Source organism: Protomyctophum parallelum (genome assembly GCF_964188405.1).
Source record: "Protomyctophum parallelum genome assembly, chromosome: 11".
NCBI classification, from domain to species: Eukaryota; Metazoa; Chordata; class Actinopteri; order Myctophiformes; family Myctophidae; genus Protomyctophum; species Protomyctophum parallelum.
In genome coordinates, this window is record NC_139707.1 from 41730915 (window position 1) to 41754676 (window position 23762).

Consider the following 23762-nt stretch of genomic DNA (forward strand, 5'->3'; position numbering starts at 1 on the left):
CCGCCCGCACTGCCCCCTCCCTTCCTGGCTCTCTCTCTCTATCTCTCCCGACCTCTCTTTCTCCCTTTCATTTCTCTCTCCGTCTCTCTCCCTCGGCGGAGGGGAAGGGCTCTTCGCCTCTAATTGCGGCTGTTCCGTTGCCATGGCGCGTGTTGCTCGGCACTGCGAGGTGCGCTGTGTGTGTACTGTGTGTGTGTGTGCGCGCGTGCGAGCGTGTGTGTGTGTGGCAAGCAGGCAGGCAGGCAGGCAGGCAGATGATTGCTGGCTGCCAGCTCTCGTTTCCCGGACGCCGATCGCGTTTCTTTGCGGCAGCAGAAAAAAAAAATGAGACGCCAGAAATAGCCCCCCTTCACACACACAGCACAGAACCCACTCACTGTCGCTGCACGCACTCAGGCAGTGACACACACACATGCAGGGACACGCCACACATGCACTCAGGCACGCACGCAACTTGTCACAATGTCTCCTCTGCACATCGTGTCTCGCTGATACATACGACCCAGGATAGACCTCTGTGCACGCCACACATACACAAAGGCACGTGTGTATATGTGTGTGCTCTTCTTCCCCCCCCCCACACACCACACCACTGTGTGTATGCGGTGTGCATGTGCGCGTGTGTGGTGGTTGTGTGCGTGTGTGTTCTGTATCTCTTGGGGGGGGGGGGGGGGGGGGGGGGTTGTGCACGGACTCCTGATTTATTTCACCTTTAATGGGAAGTGAAATGAATGTGAGCACCAGCTGGTCTGGTCCTGTGAGATACAGCGGAGGGCTAACCCAGAAAACAGGCGAGCGCGCAGTGGCTCCGAAACAGCGCTGCTGACTCCGCCGATACGACAACCACGCAACTGGCTCCCGTTCTTCTCCCTCAAGACAAACCCGGCTTGTTTGTTTTAGCCTACACTTTAGCTAGTAGGCATTTTGGGGCTGTCGACCTTATCCAAAGCGGATTTTTGCTGACGAGTGAGCGAGGTATAAGTCAGTGTGTGTGTCCCCCGCTTGAAGTCAGTGTCTTGCTTCAATAAGGACAGGGCTGTTGATGGGCACAGTGTGACCTTCTAGCTACGTCATTGCCACTCTAGGTCACCGGCAACTGGCGTTTGCATTTCTTTCTCCCACTTTAACCCTTTCAAATAATAAATTGAAACGGGCTCAACCTGGGGCAATAGCTAAATTACATTGAAAACGGAGGATAAGAGAGGATTATTATCTAGATTCATTGTTCATTGTTTATTTATAGGTTCGAGTAAGTTGTCCTGCACTTCTGACTGGCCTTTTTTGGGAGAGAACATGGCTCATAATCTATTTTTCCGACTAGTGGGGGGTGAAGCGTAATGCCTGTAGTATGTGTGGCCTGTAATCTGTCACATATCTGTCACAATCTGTCCCCACATGGTGTCACTTGTGGCGTATTTGTAATCAGGGCCGTGCAGAGAGTGTTGGAGAGGCAGGGGCTAAGATCCCGTAAGAGGGCAATTTTGGACAAAGAAATAGCAGATCTACAAGCTCACAATTCGGGCCACAACCCAGAACTCTTTAGCTATAGAGATGCGGTGTATACGACAACAAATGTGTTCAATGCAAAATACTGTGTTCCAAGTTCAGGAGACAAGCAAGAAAAGAAAAAAGCAATTCTCCTGAATGCTGCCTTCGGGTATTGCATGGAAAGGAGGCATTTGCATTTCTTTCACCATAGTAAATGCTGCAAGGGCAATTGTTTTACAGACGGGTAAAAGGGCAGGGGCTGAAGCCCCCATTTGATGTCTATGTGTGCTAGTACACTCTTATGGCAGGCGTTTTCAAATGTTTTCACCTATACTCCCAAATTGACGTGAATTTGGCCTTGGAACCACATTTAAAATTATTCTGTTCCAGGGACCCAATTTCCAAATTAAAAATTCTAAAATAAAAATAAATTTCTCACTTGTCATCTTCTGTTTTGTCACTATTTTTGTTTAGTTTTGTTTTGCATTCACCTCAAGGGAATCGAATTAAAGTGTGTTAAAGTAAATTTAATTTGGATATATTTCCCCCTGGAATCCCATCAAGTCTCCCACTTTGAGTCACTTCTTATACCCTGACAATGTTTGTGTGGTTCATAGGTGGAGCACTTGGAGATTGTTTTTCCCCTTGCACGGCGCAGAGTGAGGGTCAACCAGTCTGTGGCCACTTATAGTTTCCGGCGGCTGCGCATTTCCCCGGCAGCACAAACACAGTGAGAGCGCTTGCTTGCATTGCAAGCCATACGCAGGTTTGACGCACTCGCTAATAGATCAATAAAAGACATTAGCGGCCGGGCTAACCCAGCGAGCCGCGCTAATACAGGGTTAATCCAGGGTTAATGGCCGAGCGGCATCATTCTCGGAGGCAGTCATTAGCTCGGGGAGGCCATGGTGGCTGCAGAAACATCAGGACCCTGAGGTGCCCCTCCTATAGCCACATGCCACAGGCCCCCCTCGGAGAGAGAGATATAGGGGCGCAAGAGAAAGAGAGAGAGAGAGAGACGAGTACAAATATTAGGGAGGAGAAAGGAACACCCTCGCGAGTCAAAAAAGAAAATGAGATATCCAGATAGATGGAACCGAGTGCATAGAAAGGGAGAGAGATATAGGAGAAAGGGCGGGGGGGGGGCGATGCGTGGAGATGAAAAAAGAAGATGGGAGCAGCGAAATTGTGGTCAAGGGAAGCAGAAGCCGCGATGGGAAGAGAGAGAGAGAGAGAGAGAAAGGCTAAAGGAGAGAGGGGGAGTTGAGCGCTACACTTCTCCCTGTCCTTGTAAAGTGCTGCGTGCTGTCGGAGCAGCAGCCAAGAATGTGTCAGCCCAGCCGTCTCGCACTGCCTAATGGGCTCTTAAACGCTGATATAAAGCTCGCTCGCTCCCTATCCCCCCCCCCCCCTCACTCTCTCTCTCACTCTCTGCCACGGTCTCTCACTCTCATTACCTCTCTCTCTTTCTCTCTCTTAACTCTGTCCTTCATCTACTCTGTCACTCACTCTCCCTCTGTGTCTCTCTCTCTCTCTCGCTTTGTCTGTCGCCCACAGTCTCTCTGTCCATCAAATTCTCTCTCTCTCTCTCTCTCGACCCTTTTCTTTGTCGATGTTCTCCCTTCAGCACTCTTGACACTTTTCTCCTTCAACTGCTCTGTCCTCACCTCGGAGGCTACCCCTCAGTTTAATGTCATTTATATTTACATGCTTATTTTTAAATATATGATCTCCGTCCTGCTTTCTCTGTCTCTGTCTCTGTCTCTCTCTCTCTCTCTGTCTCTCTGTCTGTCTGTCTGCCAGGCTCCATAATGCGTTCTACCCACTAGAGCCCTCCTTCCCTCTCACTTTGCTCCACGTCTTGTCTGCCCCGCTCCATGGCTTGGCAAATGCCTTCGTCTTTGGCCTTGACAGGGACACGTGGAGTCTGCTGAGCCCTACCGGCATACAGGTAGGCCTTATACTTCACACACACTTTATGATTTACAATTCTATCAATTTTTTTCATGTAAAACACCCCAGTTGTCCATTGTATCCCATTTTGGTTCAGCTGGCCCCCCGTGTGGGATGTTGTTCAAGTTCAACATGAAGTTGGTAACCAACAGCGTTTGTTTAGCAGAAACAAATTAAAAGACAATTCAGAATTTATAAGGTTTGTTTTGGTCGCTGGAACACATTTATTCTTACGACGTCTCACACAGCTGTCGTCGGCTGTGTGGTTACACTTACGTTGTCACCGTTCAGACTCCAAAGTTTTTAAAAACATTGCAACATCCGAGGGCTGTCGTGGGCGTTCATGCGAGGGTTTGCGCAACACCGATGCTTTAATACCAAAATCTATTTCATGGACTGAAATGACAGTTTAATGTTTTTCTATTTAGATTTTGCAGCAGTATGGCATTTCTTTGCATCATGCACTCACATAGAGCCTTCAAAGAAAAAGCAGTGATGACGAAAATCTCTGATGGATGACTTCTTTACATAATGAGCTGCAAGCTTCATTGATTCCATATTAATTAACATGATTCATGCTTTGTCTCGTGAATTTGTCCTATAATCCCCAAACCAGACGAAGTTGGATACCAGTCGACCCCAATACGAGGCCAAAAAGGGAATTCACTTTCCCTGTTTCGATTCACTTTAATACGTTTCATTCGTCCCTGCCAGAGAGTTGTCATGCGGCAAGCATTAAAGAAAGAATAATAATACACGTACAAAAACAAGTGTATATATATGTCATGGATGCCAGTCATTCTGGCGTCGTCCAGTGTGTCTGTCTATGTGGCTTCGGTACACACAAATGGAGTGGCCTATCCACTGTCACCAATGGGACGCCATAATGGGTCATGTGAGTGCAGTCTGGAAGAGCGGAATGTGTGGTATGACCTTCAACCCAAACAAGCATCAGCGTGTGTGTATGTGCGCTCGCGCGTGCACATGCGCACACGGTATGTGCACGACGTGTGTGTGTGTGTGTTCAGAATGTGTGCGCACGCAAACAAGATGGAATCTCTGTGTTCCCGCGCGCTTAAATCACGGAGAGAGGCTGTTTGTATGTCTGAATAATAGAGGTGTGTGTCAGAGGGAGAGAGAGAGAGAGAGAGGGAGAGAGACAGGCGGGCGGGCGGTGTGCGTGTGTGTGTGCGTGCGTGCTCTATCGTGACTAACAGGCGGTTGTTATTCATCATGGCATGCGACTCCCAGCAGCCCCCACACATCAGGTGTGAGATTGGCGGGGGGGGGGGGGGGGGGGGGGGGATGGGGAGGGGAGGGGGGGGTGAGGGGCGATAAGGGGTGGAAGGGAGGGGAGGGGGGGGGGGTGAGTGAGTGGGGGGTGCAACAGCATCAAAACATTCTTTCTTTCGCCGCAACAAATCTGCGCTTTCATGCAACCCTCTTCCCCGCGCCTCCCCCCACCCCACCCCTCTAGCTAGCTAGCTCTCCCTGCCTCCAGCTGCTTTCTCTCCCCTTGCTCTCCCGTTGCCTGCATGCCTCTCTCTCTCTTTCTCTCTCTCCTCAGTTCTGCACTCTGTGTCTTTCCTCTGTGTTTGCATCCGTGGTTTGATCTCTTCCTCTTTTCAGTTTCTCCATTTCAGTCACCCCTCTCTCTCTCTCTCTCTCTCTCTCTCACTATGTTCTGCTCTGCAATCCCCTCCCTCTGTCACAGTGTCCCTGGCATCCATCTCTCTTACAGTATTCCTGCCTCTTTCCTTTGTGTGGCATCTTCCGCCCTCCCGTGTATATGCTCTCTCTCTCTCTCTCTCTCTCTCTCTCTCTCGCTCTCCCTCGCTCTCTCTGATATTGATCTGCATTCTAGCCACACGGCTGAACCGCCCGCGTCTCTGCAATCAGCACACCTCTCACTCTGTCCCTGTATATGTCCATGCACCTATAGAAGCAGTTAGTATACCGATCCCTTGACGTTTTAAAAAAGACATTTCGTCTCCGTCATAATGCGTTAATTAATTACTTACCTTCTGCGTGTGTGTGTGTGTGTGTGTGTGTGTGTGTGTGTGTGTGTGTGTGTGTGTGTGTGTGTGTGTCCACATCCATATGTATATATACACAGGTGACTCTCCAGTCGCGGCTCTGCGACCAGACTCGCATCGGAGAGTACCACCTCGGGGCGGTGCGCTACACGCAGGCTGACCTCGCCGACCTCAGCGGCGACGACGACGACGACGACGACACCAACAACGTGCTCTTCTACTCCCCAGATATGGCCCTGAAAGACCGGGGACCCTGAGAGAGAGACACAGAGACAGAGAGAGAGAGAGAGAGACACAACGAAGGAGCACAGAGTGGAGGGGTCATTCGCCGAAAGACAAAAAAAAGGGGGCGGAGGATTAGCTAACAAGTGCTAACAATGAGATTGCGTTGCGCGTTGGATATCTTGAAAAATCTGTTTCTTGTTTCAGCAAGAGACACTGTGTGTGATAAACGTATATAAATGAGGCTTTAGAAACTGAGCCAGAGAGATAGAGAAAGAGAGAAAGAGAGGGAGAGAGAGAGAGAGAAAAGAGGGGTGGATAGGGGCACGAAGCGGAGGGAATTGGGTGGTGGGGGGCGGGAGGGTGGGGTGGTGGGACAGTCAGGCAGATAGAAGCCGGAGATGAGCTGTCAGGTTCCATTATTAATCCCCATCCTTTACTATTTAATATCCTAAAGACGCACACATTCACACACGCGCACGCACGCACACGCGCGCCGCACAGAACTTGCAGCTCCCCTGCAATACCGCTCTCCCACCTGGCAGAGAGAAGAGCAACTATTACCCCCACAACGTTTCTCTCGCTGTGTCCCACCACAGCTCTTAACCCCCCACTCCCAACCCCCCCACCCCCCGTCCCTTTCCTCGTTCTGCATTCTGTTACTGTAGCGTCCCACCGCCAAAGAAAAGAGGCTGCCGAAAAAGTAATCATAACAAGGTGTGAGTTGTTTTTTCGTTGTGTCCCCCGCAACCCCCCCCCCCTCCCCCCTCCCCCCTCCCCCTCCCCGCTTATAATCTGCAAGAAGTGCAAAAAGGAGGTGAGGGAGAAGAAGAAGAAGAAGAAGAAGAAGAGAGCTTTTCAAAAGGCTATACCTCTGTGTTGTGATTGTGTTTCAGGGGGTTTTCTCTTACGTTTTTTTAAAGTGTTCTGATACCGAGACCGATCCTGTGTGCTATGGAGCTATTTTCTTACTGATGGGGGGGAGGGGAGTTTAGACAGGAAATAGGAAAGAGGATTTGAACAAAAGGAGATGAGTCGAGGGGTTCCGCCGCGAGGGCAAATAAGCCCCTGTTGTGCTCTCTCTCACCAAACGAAACTGTGTTTGTTTGCACCTCTGCCTATAGTTTTAACTGTTCTTTGCTATTCTTATACAAAGTATTACCTTGTTTGTTTTGTTTTGTTTTTTTAACGAAATTCTACTGTCCTTTCAAAGAACGATGTGTTGTTTGTTCTATTGTATTTATAACTAGAGTATTGTACCGTACATATTTGTGTGTACTCTATTTTTGTATATGTGCCTTTTGAGTGGAATGTAAAAAAAGGGATGCTTCCATTTTGTCCGAAACCGGCTGCCTGTTTCTCAGTGGTATGGAAAGTGTCACTATTAAGGGCCTCGTCAATATGCTGAGGCTGTTATTTATCAAATAAACACTTTTTTTTTTTGTTCCAATGAGACTGTCACTTCCAAAACACACACACACACGCACACACAGTCACACACACACACATACACGCACGCACACAAACATTGCGCTTGTTGATGGCCCATCATCCCGTGGCCATTGTCAGCAGAGGTACCACAGGTTTGATTGGCGGGCTAATGGAGTTGCTTTATATTCAAGCCCATTTAGGTAACTATGTAGGTGTTTCCCCTCTCTCTCCCAGAGCACCGCTGCCTGCAGTCAAACTGTCTCTCTCTTCTGACACATTGAACTAATGAACCCACACTTGACCTTTTTACCCTTGAGTCGCTGAACTTTGTGGTCGGCATCGGTGACGGGGGAGTGTGACTGCGTTCACAGGGCCCTGCCACCGCGGACACATGCACTTTGCACTCCATCTCCATGTTGGTGCTATATTCTATTGCTGATTTAAGTTTGCTGCGCACTCCATCAAATAAATGAGCAGGAGAGACATTTCATATCAAAGCCGAGACTGGGCGTGTTTATTTCATTTTCACATTGGTGCAATCCCTCACCCCCCCCCCCCACCACCCCTCTCTCTCAATAAAGTGTGTGTGTGTGGGCGCGCGCTTGTGCGTGCGTGAGAGAGATGTCCTGGAGCCGGGGCGGGCTTCTTAAATAATGGATATTAATTATTGGTCGGACCCTGCTGGCCCCTGCCGTGTCTCAAAATCTGGTTAACTGGATTTTGATTAATGAAATATGCAGCTCTGTCCTCCAGAAAAACCAGCCTCCCCCTTCCCCCCCCCCCCCCCAATGCAATGCCGAGCAGCTCTCCCACAGACATTTGAACGTCTCTAGCCCCATATAAAGAGCCGCCAAGCGCCTGGAAATAAGCGAATCTCCCTGTCACGCAAGAAGAATTATTATTCCCCCCTCATATCGCCGCATGCGCTGTAATTGGATACAATTTAACACTCGCGGCCCACGGGCATGTCGACACGCGCGCTGCCTACTATTAGCTCGCCTCGCGACCGAATCATTTTTCAGATCTCGTGTGTGTGTGTGCGACTGCGTGTGTGTGTGCGCGAGGGAGCTGTTCGTGCGAGAGAAAATGGAGAATGTGTACTATGCGTGTGAGCGGAGCTGCGCGCGCACGTGCGTGCGTGCGAGGAAGAGATCGAGTCAGGAGGGGGGTTGGGAGGGAGGGGGGGAGGGGGTGTCGCTCGACACGGGATTCGTGGAGAAACCGGAGCCGTTGTTGGACTCCGGCCATGACCTAGCAGTGACGCACACACACACACAGAGAGAGAGAGAGAGGGAGAGGAGGGGAGAGAGACGGTAGCAACAGCCCACACGTCGAAAACAAGCTCGAGCCCTCACCTCAGGCCAGGCCTGCAGCTTTGTAGGTTATTAGTCTGCATTCACACACACACACACACACACACACACACACACACACACACACACGCACACACACACACACACACAAAACACATTAAATGCAGCGTGTCAAGGGCAGTGGTGTGGTGGAAAAAGTAGGCCTGCCGCCCTGCCCTACTCCCATTTTTTTTCACAAGTAAAACTGTCAATACTGCAATACTCTGTTGCAAGTAAAAGTCCGGAATTCAAGTAGCCTAAAGTAAAGTATCAAAATGTAGGCTATACTTAAAATAGGCCTAGGCCTACTCATTATGCAGAATGTCCCGTTTCACAATCACAAGTTTTCAAAATGTCTAAAAACATATACCTATGGGTATAGCCTATAGTAGCCAACGTATTGCGCAATTTGCGCTGCTATTTTCAATGGCGGTATAGGCCTATGCTATATTTCCACCACGTGGTCAAGGGACGGGTATTATACCCCGAAATGTACGCACGCAGTTAGGTCTCTTTGGTGAATTCTTGATCAGTGTCAGGGCGCGTTCGGAAATAGCGCACTGAGCCCACTGTGCAATGCAAACTAATAGGCGAGTGTGCTCCGGTGTGGTATTTCCGAACGCGCCCTTTATGTCACGCCTCAAGAACAACTACAAAAGAAACCCGATTAGCACTTTTTAACACCTCTTGGACGGCCGGTGTCTCTCAAGACAGACTGTTGCCTGAGGAACAACAGGGGAGGCGCTGTTTTCCCGAATATTTGACGATGGGATTCTCAGATTGCCGGCGGAGAGGTCCAAAATGTTCGGAATTCCCAGAAAATATGTAATGTAAATGTAAAATGTCCACGAAAATCTTCATGGGGGCCGAAAGGGGCCCTAGGATTCTTCATGGGGGCCATGGCCCCGTGGCCCCCACATACTCTACGTCGCTGCGCAGTACTGTCAAATCCTATACATTTAACTCGATATTAAATCGAGACTGTTAAGAAACTACAATATATAGCCTATACTAGTTTTTATTTTATTAGTGAGATTAGTTGTAGCCTATAGTCACGTGTCCTCCTAGCCTATGCCCTACCACTAAAGTCTAGCTATATCTATTGATGGGACCTCTTAATCCAATCAACCAATCAATCAGCCAGCCTAATGGGTGCTTCTTTCTCATTGTCTGGGAGCACACAATCTGTGGCAGTCTGTGTTTACCCTTTGATATATTGTTCTGACACGACTGTTAGTCTTTTGTTTGACGAATTGTTTATTGTATAAGGTAAAAGTGTCAGACTATATAGCTTCCTTCTTCCCTCCTGTCCGTTAACAACAGACCGCCACACCACAGCTCTGCGAGCCGCGAGGAGCTACACAGCGCTGCTGCTGCTGTTATTCTAGGGCTAGGCCAACGATCCTACCCCGAAAGAGTTAAATTAATCTCCCTCCCTCTCACACACACACACACACACACACACACACACACACACACACACGCACGCACACACACAGGCTGCCACCGCCCCAGATAACAGAGGGGCGCCTGAGCGCCTCTCTCTCTCCCCAGCCAGCCAGCCTCCGCTAATCGCAGTGGCACGGGGGGGGAGGGGGAGGGGGAGGGGGGAGGAGCGGGGAGTGGAGTGCCGGCGGCCTCTCACAGCGCTCGGCTTTTTTATTGACGCTGTGTGTGTGTGTGTGTGTGCGTGTGTGTGTGTGTGTGTGTGTGTGTGTGTGTGTGTGTGTGTGTGTGTGTGTGTGTGTGTGTGTAGTGTGTAGTGTGTGTGTGTGTGTGTGTCACAGGGAGAAGGCTATAAAGAGGCGCGTGTGCGTGCGCGTGCGCGTGTGTATGTGTGCGCCCTAGCTCTCCGCCAGCAGCGGAAAGAAGCAGGGAGGGGCGGGGCAGTGGGAGGGTGGGTGGCGGTATAGGTTATGAGCGGAACTCGACAGACGAGAGAGAGAGAGAAAAGAGGAGAGGAGAGCCTCAGTCTTGTTGTGCAGTGCCGCTGCGCTGCATGCATGCGAAGGAAAGCCACCGCGCTCCTTTCAATTAAGGTTCTAATTTCAATTATTTTACATTTCGAATGAAATAGAACTATTATGCGCAGCGCTATATATATATAGCGCATATATATATGCATATATATATGCTATAGCCTATATTTTTATTTTATTTTTTGCGGCAATTAAGCCCTTCACAGCTTCACGAATCACAACCTATAGCCTATATACCGTTGATTGGTTGGGCACGAATCACGATCATATAGTAGATTGCCATTGATTATTTTATGTCATACATACATAGCCTACTGATCCAACTGATTAATGTTGCGTATTATAGCCTATTGGTTAATGTAGGGCATAATATATGTAGGCTACCGTGCCGTATATCCTGCACGGTGTCCGTTATATATAGGCAGGGGCGTCACTACCGTGACGCAGACAACGCGATTGCGTGGGGGCCCATGACGCCTGAGGGCACACCCAGGTCGGGAGAAAAAAAAAAAAAAAAAGAGGTGGCAAATTTAAAAAAAATAAAAAAAATAAAGAGGCGGCCGGGCCCCTTAACAATATATTGTTAACTGAGGTTGATTTTACGTCGCAAACCATTGTAGAAAAATACAATCACGATTTAACCTGTGAATTCCCCATTCAACGTGTATCATTCCGTGAGTGCCTGAGACAGCAAGTATCCTTCCAAGCCCACTGTACCATGTAATATACATCCTGCGTCTACTACATCCTGTAGTTCACTTAAGAAATAAAAGTATTGATACAAGCAGCTTTTATTTTGAAGAGGAAGAGGAAGTTGTTTCGGTTGTAGCCAGCTGCCATGACAGTCTACCGGTGCGGGTGGCAGTGGAATAATACAAACAACATGCTTTTAGCCAAAGTTCATAAAAACCGCATGCGTCTATGACTTAAACAATGTGGGCTAAACACTTTGGAATTACGTTAAACATGGTATATCCTCCGTGGCGGCGTCATTAGGTGAGTACTAGTAAATGAATTGTTAAGTTTCATAGTATCATTCATCATCAACAGGCTGTTGTCGATGCCCCCCAAAATGAACAGGTTACAGCCTACAGGATTCTCATTATGTTACTGTCACTGCCTGCAAGGATGGCCGCCGTGCCATTTCTTATAAACTATCTAATTCATACGTGGGTCGTCGTGGGTACACGTGGAGTTGTTGTTATTGTTGTTCATGCGCCACGGTGCGCGGCGTGCCATGGAGAGGGCATCAGAGGCAGAGCGCAGCGCAACAGCCTTATGGTATTGTCTGAATGTCTGTAGCCTACTCTCTGCACTAGCTCTTTCTGTCCAGTCCTACGTGTATAGGCTGGCGATTGTGGCGACTTATATTCGTTAATAAAGAGAGAGCTGTAAAGGGGATATTGTCTATGGTCAGTTCATGGTGTGTATCATTCTCGTTTTTAACCATAGAGTTAATTAGGGCCGTGATAATGTGGCGCAATGAAGGTAGGCAGTAGGCTATAGCCTAATACAATGTAACCAACTTGCGCAAGCATAAAAAAATGGGTTTTAATTGTCTGGTAACGGAAAATAACGGAAAATAATCAAATTTATTACTTTTCTCAGAAGGTAATCTGTAACGGTATTAAAGGGATTATTTTTATGGGCAGTAATCCAGTAACCTAACGACGTTACTTTAGAAAGTAACGATGCCCAACACTGCATATAATAAGCTGTGTTTTTATTTATTTATGTTTGATAGTTTGGAGACATTTTTTGTGCCCAAGTCAGGGCAGGTTGTTTATTGATGAATATACTGTATGGACACTGAGCTTGGAAGCTGGTGCTGTCTGCATGTGGTGCTGAAAGGCTGTTTTAATGAGTGATTGAAATATTTGTTTGTTTGCAGAATTACAGTACATTTCAAGCACAAACTCAATACAAAGACTGTTAACTGTGAGTGGATGAGTTTACTCAATGCTGTACCATATGTTCTCATGCCAATAAAGCCCCTTTGAATTTAATTGAATAATTTAATTGTGTGGCCGGTCACCTCACCTGTAATGTTAGTCTATACCTAGTGTGTGTGTGTGTGTGCATGGGAGCACTCACGCACACTTGTTTATGGCGGTGGTGGGGGGCCTACAAAATATTCTCGCACCGGGGCCCACCATGACCTCCCTACGCCACTGTATATAGGCCTTAAAATAGACGACCGACCGTCACCATGCACACCATGCTCTCTCTCCGTCCTTCCCTCCTGTCTCTCTCTCTCTCTCCACCCTCCCCTCCCCCCTCTCTGCTCTCTGCTCTACTCTCCGTATCGCGGAGCAGTGTTGGCTCCCAGCCAGGCTCGCCCTGCCGCGCCAGTCTGTAATTATCCCCGGTGAGGCCGCGCTAACGCAGCGTGGCGCGCCTGTGGGGAACCGGTTAGCCCTACAACACTGGTGGTTAGAGAGAGGGAGAGAGTTCTCGACTATAGTGATGGGGTTCAAGTGCGAAATCATGCATGCGCTTATTCCCCAAGTCAGTGACGGCCGGGGCACCTTGTTGTTGTTGTTTTTCTTTTAATAACATGCTTTATATGCATGTGTGTGTGTGTGTGTGTGTGTGTGTGTGTGTGCGTGCGCGCGCGCAGTGAGTGAGTTCGGTGTGGCTCTGTGGCGACCTGATTGATTGTATATATACCGTACGTGCGCATGTACGTGCGTGCGCGTTGCAGTAAGCGATCCATAACGATCTGCAGGTGGATTGTGCTGATTAGTACCGGCTGCTGTGGACTGTGCTGCGTGCAAAGAGCTTCCTGCAACCCGAGCCCTGCCTGACTGAGTGCGTCTTTGTGTGTGCGTACGTGTGAACGAGACTGGTGCGCGTAACACCGTCACCGTGCATGTTTGTGTGTTGGCACTTGGCAGCCAGCCCCGCCACAATGTGTGTCAGCAAAGTGTGTGTGTGTGTGTGTGTGTGTGTGTGTGCGCGTGTGGGCGCATGCATGCGCCTTTGTTTGAAGACAGCATGATATTTTGACTGAGCAAGTATGCTCTTGCACTGTGCGTGTGTGTATGTGTGTGTGTGTGTGTGTGTGTGTGTGTGCATGTGTGTGTGTGTGTGTGTGTGCGTGGCTGCGTGCACTTGTATGTGTTTGCCCGTCCCTGCATGGGTGTGTGTGTGCGTGCACTTGTATGTGTTTGCCCGTCCCTGCATGTGTGTGTGTGTGTGCCAGTCCTTGCTCTCCAGTGTCTGATTGCAAGACCAGATGGCTGGATCGCTGTGACCTCCCAGAGTGGTATAGGTACTAGGCCTGCTACTCCTATACACCAGGGTTCACGTGTGTTTTCGTGTTGCACACATGCACCCACATCTACCCTGCACGATACCCACCCTGAGACCAATGACAGTTGGAAGAAGGCGATTGCAGAGGTGACAGATCCTTTCTGGAGTGTCGTCAGCCACCGTCACTGACTGTATCTCAACACGGGACTTTCAACAGCACATGCTGCTCTCAGACGGAGTTTTCAAACCACAAAGTTCACACACAGTCGTAAAAGCGCAGTCATAAAAAGACTTGCTTGTGCTCTCCAGACCTCAGGCAGTTTGTGTGTGCGCCTTTGCTATGCTGTGTGTGTACGTGTCTCTTATGTGTGTGTGTGAGTTGTGTCTGTCTTTTTTTGAGCACCAGAAACTCAACTTGCACCATGGTTCCATATAAGTGCGGAAGAGGAATCATTTGTGTTCTGACAAAATAAATATATGGAGAGGTTTTAGAAATTTCCATACAGACAAAACCATTTATTAATTTGACCTTTGATCTAGCCCATGACATCAGCTCAAGTCATGAGAGATTCACCTTTTCTTTAAAAGATTAGATTTCATTGTGGTGCATTTTCTCATCCATTAGTTTGACCCTACAAACTAGACCTCCTGCAAAGAGCACCGAAGTCTGACGTCAATATCGGTAGAGGGCGCAAATCCATGGGTTAATTTACTTTTTATTCGCATTGTAATCCCCAAAAGGGGATTTTAGATCGACTCATATAAGAACTGTGTCATCCCGGCCGTTTCACTCATATGGATATGAAGATTCAACTGACTGAGAGAAAACGCTATTGATATATATGATACAGACTGTATCATATATGAGCGACTGACAGTCGCAAATGATACAGAGACACCTCCCTGACAACGCCGAGACAGCTTGTTTATTTTTGGACAACAATGCTTATATGAAACGATTTGAAAATGACCCCATGTTATTCTCCCAAGGCCCCAGTGAGGCTCTTCAAAGTTGAAGCACTGGGCCCTAGTGGTAAGAGGAGGGACTGCAGGCGGACCCGTTGATTCATGACGGGGAAACCCCGTGCAGCTGGGCTTTAACATTGAGCGCTCGGTTGCACTTCCGCATTTGACCACCAAAATTTGGTGGTCAAATGCGGAAGTAGACGATGCGGAAGTAGACGGTTCTTCCGGGTGCTTCAAAACGCCACTGAGCAACTTCCACTGACATGAATAGCGGGGGTTGTTTTCCATAGAGAAATTACTTCCGTGAACCAGGCAAGGTTAATTAAATAAGGTTAGGAAGCGAAGACCATACGGTGGACTCCATGTTGCTCCCTGGAAGGAAAGAAACATGCACAATTGAGACCAAGGAAGCTGAACGCGGAAGTGTTGGCTGCATATAGCCCATTGCGCATGTTTCTTTCCTTTGGGAAAGTCCACCGTACAGGGAGCAACATGGAGTCCACTTTACGGTCTTCGCTTCCTAACCTTATTTAATTAACCTTGGAACCAGGCAGAACCAGGGGAGTGACGGCGGGACTTCGGCGCTCTATTGGGAAGCTAGCAGAACGATGGCCAACTGTGAACTGTAGTACTCGATAATATATCCTGACTCATGAGAGTCCAGATTTACAGACCAGTTGGTCTGTAATAGTATAGCAGTTGATAGTCAGTCTGGCTCTGTTCATCTGGGGGAGTCATGTTGCTGAAAGATCAAAGGCAACCAACAACGATGTTGCTGAATTAACAAGGCCAAACTCATTTCTGACTTTGAACCATGGTTATCAAAGCCACCTCCACAATTCTCTGGAAAATGAGCATTTCTTGTCCACATCTGGGCCTGTCTGTCTGCCTGTATGCTGCACGTCTCTCTCTCTCTCTCTCTCTCTCTCTCTCTCTCTCTCTCAGCAGCCAAGTCAACATGTGTAACCCCCAACTCTGACATCCCGACAGGTTGTACTGGGCTAAACCCAGGTGTGTGTGTGTGTGTGTGTGTGTGTGTGTGTGTGTGTGTGTGTGAGAGAGAGAGAGAGAGAGAGAGAGAGAGAGAGAGTGTGTGTGTGAGTGAGAGAGAGAGAGAGTGGTTCTGATAAAGAGGTTATGCTTGACAACAAATAAAAAATCACACCCGTGTGAACTGAGTGGTGCAACTCCCCTCTCTCTCTCTCTCTCTCTCTCTCTCTCTCTCTCTCTCTCGCCCTCTCATTAGCAGGCAACAGTACAGCACTATCTCTCTCTCTGTTTCTGGCACAACAGCGCCCCTACTGGTACTCATAGTCATACTCGTCACATACATAGGCGGACACACAGGTGAACCAACACATATAGGTGAACAACACGGACAGTGCTGTTCCTTGGAGCGGTTGCACCACTCAAAAATGATGATGTAATTCTAATAATTCCTCCACTACATTTGCAAGCTATACTGTGGTTTGATGCTTTCCAGTGTGAGAGTAATGCAGCCCTATTCCCCCGGTCCTTTCTACACCTCACTCTCCTTCTCTTAAGCCTCTTTTATACTTCATTGCACAACGGTATCACTCACCAAAAATGACAGATTGTGTCTGTGTGTGTGTGTGTGTGTGTGTGTGTGTGTGTGTGTGTGTGTGTGCGTGCGTGTGTGTGTGCGTGCGTGTGTGTGTGCGTACACGTGCGTGCATACATAATATGTGTGTAGAGAGAGAAAAAGAAAGGGAGATCTTGTGAGCTTCAACACGCTTTCATGTTTGTGTGTGTGTGTGTGTGTGTGTGTGTGTGTGTGTGTGTGTGCGCAACCGTCTGGTGCAACTCCTACTTCCAACAGCTGCGCAAAAAGCACCCACCCAGACCTTCCCCTGCCAACTCTGCTTTCCTACTCCTCTCTCTCTCTCTCTCTCTCTCTCTGTCTCTGTCTCTCTCTCTCTCTCTCTCTCTGTCTCTGTCTCTCTCTGTGTCGGCCTGCCTGTCTGTCAGGCACTCGCATTGTATCCATGCTCTCACTTTTTACACATGCACGCACACACACACACGCACACGCACACACACCTCAGGCTGGATATTCATAGCCTACTCCTTCACTTGACATGGGAGCCCGAGCAGATGTGCCCCAGCCTTGAGCAGACTCTCCTCTCTCTCTCTCTCTCTCTCTCTCTCTCTCTCTCGGACACACACACACACACACACACACACACACACACACACACACACACACACACACACACACACACACACACACACACACACACACACACACACACACACACACACACACACACACACACATATATATATATATATATATATAATGCCCTCAGTGACATTATATAGTCTGGCCATGCCAGGTGTCAGTTTGGTAAGCATTAGGCCACAGATTTGTATAGTGACTGTCGTGGGGCATAATTCAGTGTGCGGGGTGTAGGGGAGACAACGAGGACCCGGTGTGTGTGTGTGTGTGTGTGTGTGTGTGTGTGTGTGTGTGTGTGTGTGTGTGTTGTGTGTGTGTGTGTGTGTGTGCTAAATGGGACACGTCCTTCTGCCTGCCCAAAGCAATTCCTATACATTGTGACCGCGACATTCGTCTGCTGGACGTTTCTAGCCATGGGGTTCCATGGCCACACTAATATCACTGTCATGTGTAGATTTAAGTCTAGAACTTTGGTGTGTGGAAGATGTATTTCTAAGGGATCGTTACAAGCAGATCCCCTTCGTCACAGCAAACATGTCACTCTGAATAGTGGGCTCCGATTGGTCACCCTCAACTCTGGAGTGAGTGAAATGTAATTCAAACTGAGGAGTGCCAGACCAATCTCCCCGGGAATTTGTTTTTCCTGTTGGTATATTCATCTGGTTTCCAGGCTATGACTTAGTTACAGACCGTAAGGGTCCATTTGGTTCCTAAATAGAATAATTTTGGATACCCCCATGGAAACCCCTCAAGGAACCCTGGGGTTCCCCCGGACCCCACTTTGAGAAGCACTGCTGGTTAAATATACCCCACGTCATGCCACAGCATCCACGCTATAACCTTGCGTCACCAGGCTTTCCACCTCGGAGGAAAGCCTGGTCTGTGTTACTAAAGGCTGTGTGAAACGGTCGGGAGCAGATGATATACCGTTACGTTATGTTGTTGTAGTCATTGTTTTGTACTATTTGTAGTCATCAGGCCGGAACCCTCAAACCAGAACTTCCCTTTCTTCAAACCGAAAGAACAATACCTTCCCGATAAAAGCCTCGATGCTGTGTAGTTTCGCTGATTTCTAAAATATGAATGTGCATGCGTGTACTTTTCACAGAGACTATTTAGCGTCTGTATACCTTGGTTATCCCACTGGGAAATTCTATTCTCATCGCAGGCTATACGAGAGAGAGAGAGTCACACTTTTATTGGGAAGGTATTATTCTTTCCGGTTTGAGGGGAAGAAAGTTCTGGTTTGAGGGTTCCGGCCTGATGACTACAAAACCACAACATGACGTACAAGATATCATCCTGCTCCCGACCGGATCATAAACCCAAAAAGGAATGCTGCCCAGGCTATAGGCAAGACCTACGCTGTATTATATGTTTCGGTGGAAGTAGCGGGATTTTGGTGGAAGTATGAGGTTGACGCTTTACAAATCCGTTGACATTCTCTGTGAATCAAACAAGAGTTGTGATTGGTCGAAAAATATCGTATCCGGGGGAAATACATCTAACGGATGTGCCGGCCCGAAATACTCTCTGCCTTAGGTTGTCGCACACGACATCAGACCTGGATTCTGTTTAGCTTTTTTTTTTACGCCTGCGTTGTCGCACCGCTCTTGAGCAGACCTGTCATTGATCCAGGCGACAATGTCTGCGTTAATAGCTGACTGTTTCTAAGGACCTTAAGGCTAGGACTGAGGGTACACATGAGCATCAATGTTATCACGACTTATTTTTTATGTTTTTTTGCGGAGGGATAGACAGTATAGGCTGACAGGAGATGGGGGTCACCCCCCCCATGCAGTAAAGGCCGTCGGGAGTCAAATCCGCGGCACACTGCCAGACTGGATTACCATATGGTGCCTAGACCGCTGAGCCTGCACGGCCCAGGCCGATCACGACTTTTAAAATAAAGAAAATGGCATGACACTCAACATGACTACAACAACATATATCCAGTATCCTATATATGTTCACTTTGCTACTTAAAGGTAGGGTATATGATTTTCTTTGGTTAAAATAAGTGTTAAAAAGCACTATTGTGATAGTAGCCTACTCACTGATATAGTGTTTGTTTAGTAACAGGATCCTAGTCTCCATGTCATTAAACAAGTGGAATCGTAAGTGATGATGACACAAAGAAATGAGTAGAAACAATTGGAGCTAGGACACTATAACAATTAAGAGGGTAAATGGCTATACTTTCTCCTGATTGGCTGAAATGTTGTCACCTGCCTGAAAATGTCTGTTTATTAATATAAAGCAGCTGGAGAGACCCCTGTTATTGAACAAACACTCTACAGCACTATCAGCATAATAGTGATAACAAAAAAAAAACGTTTTGTTTTAACCCAACATATTATATCACTTACCCTACCTTTTAATAGAATCTGCTGGTAGAAATGTGTTGACGTTATTCTGTGAAAATGAGTCATCGTCTGGTCCCATGATTTAGTCGCCCAGTGCAGAGGCTCCACATTATTTATTTTTTCCACTGCCGGGCTGGTTTAGGCTATACACACTTAGCAGTTTCCTTTAGAACTTGAATACCCTATATGAGCACATATTAGGTGTTTCAGATCAGCATTCAGCCCCATCCCCAAACAGTTACATGTGTAGGCTACTCTCTCTGAGTTAAATAACACAGAGGATTCCACTGTGTAGTATAGTATTATATATATAGTCATGCATTCCCCCTTTACAAGCGCACCCATTCTTTCTGTCTTTTTTTTATTCTGCGTCCTTGCCTTGCTTTGCTGCTGTCTCTCTCTCTCTTCTGCCATAACCTATTCCGGTTTTGGAGTTTACGCCGAGGCAGCTCGCGCGCGCGTGCGTGTGTGCGCGCGTGCCTGTGTGTGTGTGTAGTAGTGTGTGTGTGTGGTGTTCGTGCCGTGCGCTGGAGGCTTATGGTAATTGCGGTCTCCCGACTGGCCTTCTGGGTAGAGTCTGCGCGAGTGGGAGTAGAGAGCGAGTCGCTCGGCTCGCGGCGTTCATCCATTCTGTGCGGCACTCCCGTGAGCTCCGCTCCTCCGCACGAACCGGAGCTCCGATCGGGGTGGTGTTTTTTTTTTGTTTTTCCCTTTTTATTTCACTGGGGGAAAACAACTACGAAACCAAAAAGCTATTCGGATTACCGTCCACGACTCCTCTTGGGTGGAAGATTGCCATTTTTTTTAACGGGACGCGGCGGACCCGACGAGGAGTGTAGCGTGTGTGTGTATATGTGTGTGTGTGTGTGTGTGTGGAAGCGGAGGCTTCTTGAAACGGCGTGCTCCGATGAAACCCAACATGGCGCTGCGCTGCTGTGAGGTACGGGCGAGCTGAATTAATTTTTTCTTTTTTTTTTAGTCCGCGGACCCTCCGCCACCTGTATCCTTGGGTTCGGTCGCTGTTGATCAGATTCAACGCTATGGGACGCGGTGTTTTGACGGATTTTGGGGGGGATTTCCTTTGAATTGTGTGAGGCTTTTTCTTCTTTCCGCGCAAGGTCTTCTGCTCGCCGTCTTTCATGGAAACCTTAAAGTGACATTTCAGGGGGGAAAGTCTGCTAGAAAAATACGGTGAGAGTTGCCTGCAGACAATAGATGAAGACGTGTGTGGGTTCTGTATAATATGTAGGCCTACTCGTTCCGTTTCTGGACAAAGTGGATAATACGCTGTTGAGACACTTTTTTGGTATTTGGTCGGAATCGTCCGTTTCGCCAGACGGACCCGTAACCAGACTGTAGTCTACGTAGGCTATACACGCACGGATCGTTTGCTCTCGCAGTTAACTTGGCAAAACAGGAAAAAGGCGTGAGTTTGGGCTCACACAGACGACGTCTGGAAATAGCACAAATTAACCAGGTGAGACAAAAATATGCGTGTGTGATGTGTGTGTTGTTTACTTGTTTGTTTTCGCTGGTGGTCTATGCAAATAAAAAAAGAATCCCTCGAACGGAATGAATGCACTCATCATACATAACACCATTACATTGTTGGAAACACCACACACAAGTTAAATTCTCTCCCCCCCGGACGGATCTATGCTTTAGAAACGGCGTGCTATCTCTCATAAAACACGGTGTGTGTGTGTGTGTGTCACAGTGTGTGTGTGAGTGAGTGTGTGTCAGTGTGTGCGTGCGCGATGTGTTGTTAGAATGGACCCTCAACGCCATATCGTGCGGCGGAGAGAGAGAAGGGAGGGAGAGCTGGGAGAGAAACGACCACTTCTAAGAATAGCGCATAGGGTGGTCTTTGTGCGTTTCGGCGGGGCAGTGGCATGTGGTTGATAAATAACACGTACGGCTTTTAATGATCCGGGCCGGCCCTGAGCTTGGCCTCTATACGTATGGCCGTCCTGTCAGCTGGACGGCCCCGGTGTGGTGTGGTGTGGTGGTGTCGTGGTGGGCACTGTCTTCTTCTATACTGCCCGAGGAGGCGAGAAGAGAAGGACGTCCCGTCCGATATAGATTAGCGGACCAGAAAGTGCCATTTATATTTTCCGCTCCTTTGAATATTCATGGGCTTTCTATTCACACTCCTATTGTGTGTTGTTGCGTGCGTGTATTTGTGTTGTGCGCGTGTGGGGTGTGTGTGTGTGTGTGACTGTGTGTATTTGGGGCTGCGTGACGTGTGTGTACGCGCGGGCTTCTGCTGCGCTAAACAAGGTTACGGAATCCAGCCTCGCCCTGCCAAGAGCATAGCAAACTGGCTGCTCCGTTTACACACGGTTCAACTACGTTGGAGGGCATCCCCGTGATGCGCGCGCGCGTGTGTGTGTGTGTGTGTGTCTGTGTTTCTGTGTGTGCATGTATTAGCGGGGTGGGGGGTGGGTGTTTGGACAGAGAGCGGACGTTGATGAGTCTTCTTGGTCCCAGAGGTAAAGTGTCGGCAGGGAGGAGGAGGAGGTCTTCAGACGGGACTCCTCCCCAGCGGTCTCCCGTCTAGTTGACGGAAAACAGACTCATGCCCTGCCAGCCCTGCAGGTGTTCTCTATGTATGTGACCGTATACATATACTACGGTACATACGCTAAACAGCTGCATTTCGGGTGCCACCGTCTCAACGTCTCACGCCTGCCTCCTATATTGTCCATGCATTGCCAATCTTTGCCTTGTATATAGTCGGGAACATCTATACCGCCCACATCCAGAAGACACCCCTGTGTGCTACCATATAGTGCCTCCTGCTTGTCCTACAGCCACCGAAGCACTAATTAGAGGACGCTCTCTTAGCACGATCGATGTCTCTCATATTGGCTGGTTCCAGCTCATTGACGAGCTTATAGCGAGGGGACATGGCCGGGAAGTGGAAACGACCGTGGGTGCACTTAGGCACTATATACAGGCCTATATGGTATATATCTCCCAACATCCTGCTTGGAACAGGATCGAGGAAGCGAGGCCTCGTGATCACAAGAAACACACAGCGGGGGACCAACGTGTGTGTGTGTGTGTGTGTGGGGGGGGAGACACACAAGGGGGGGACGATACCACTTGTGATGGGCTATACAGCATGCTCTTATCTGGCTGCAGGCTTTTGAGTCCTGGGGTTTGGATTGGCCTGTTGGCACTAATGGGCTTGGGTCTTCTCTGGGGGGGGTTTGGCTTACAATGTACCTTTTTTTTATGATATCCCACCGTTGAGTTATTTGGCTATAAGTGAAACGCTGGACAATTCCTGTTGTAAATGCGGAGGTCATCCATTATACAGCCACCATTTAAATAATTGATTTGGGTATTATGCCGCCAATGCGCTCCACTATTTCAGCCTGCTTCCCTGGAGCTTGGCTCTAACAAACTTTGAAAGGACAGGACACGAAGCGTTGCACGATTCCCCGAAAACTACAAGCAATGTCAAACTGGATACAGATAAAGCACCCTGAAAGTTTATAATATATTGTCAGAACTTGGAACCCTATGAAACAGATGCTTTACATTTTGTGTGTGCCGAGTTTATTTATAGTGCATCCCGTTGGACTGTTTGGCGCATCATTTTCCATTTTGTGCTATGAGGTCAGCATGGGGCTGATCTGTTTTCCAGGTGTCTGCGAGAGGTCAAAATAGAAATGAAAAGGCTGTGGACGTGGTTGACACTTTTAAGATAAATAAGCCCCCTGGTTGGGCTGCCTTTTGGAGCGTGGGGTGCCACGGCCATCCCTTAAACGGCCATCCCTTTAAGGCCAGTAACTCTTCGGCACTGGGTGTTGTCATGCTGCGCAATGGATGTTGTATTTGTGACAGTACGCCTGTGTGTGTGTGTGTGTGTGGGGCGGCTGGGGAGATGGTGTCGGCTGCATGCGTTTTATAGGACAATCCCATCGCCCACACACTAGTTTAAACCTATAGTGCTCTATAGGTTTAAACTAGTGTGTAGGCGAAGTTTGACGTCAATATCAGTAGAGGGAGCAAATCCACAGGGTCAGTTCATTATTTGCATTGTAATCCCCATAGGGGGATTTCATTTTAGATCTCCTCATATAAGAACTGTGCCCTTTCACTCATATGGATATGAAGAATCGACTGACTATTGTTACTGCTACTGAATTATTTACATTTTCGCTAGAAACAGACTGTATCATATATGAGTGACTGACTGTCGCAAACGATACAGAGTGAGAGACACCTCTCTGACAATAATGCAGAGACAGCTTGTTTATTTTTTGGACCACAATGCTTATATGAGATGAGTTTAGGATGAGCCCATGTTATTCTCCATAGAGAAATTACTTCCGTGAACCAGGCAGAACCAGGAGTGACGTCAGGACTTCGGCGCTCTATTAATTAATACCTAGAACGCCCTTGTCCTTTCTATTAGTAACGCCCGACGCCCAGGACAACGTTTTGTCCAAAAGACGAAGTTTATTGATATGAAAACCGATCGCATCGCTCTACAGCCTGGG

At 48.2% G+C, this 23762-nt stretch overlaps 2 protein-coding genes across 4 annotated transcripts in view; both read left to right on the plus strand.

Moving 5' to 3' along the window:
• Positions 1 to 7149, plus strand: part of LOC310867416 (cyclic AMP receptor 1) — an 85912-nt gene extending 78763 nt beyond the window's left edge. For all 3 annotated transcript variants that reach the window (XM_083777496.1, XM_083777497.1, XM_083777498.1), the window contains 2 exons: positions 3292 to 3439; positions 5558 to 7149. In XM_083777496.1, coding sequence (XP_083633622.1) covers positions 3292 to 3439; positions 5558 to 5734 — 325 coding nt within the window. In that variant the 3' untranslated portion in view covers positions 5735 to 7149. The remainder of the gene's footprint in view (positions 1 to 3291; positions 3440 to 5557) is intronic.
• A 12711-nt stretch (positions 7150 to 19860) lies between these two features.
• bcor (BCL6 corepressor) overlaps positions 19861 to 23762 on the plus strand; it is a 42434-nt gene continuing 38532 nt past the window's right edge. Inside the window, 1 exon segment of the mRNA XM_083776809.1 lies at positions 19861 to 20725. The gene's annotated coding sequence lies outside the window, so the exon portion shown is untranslated.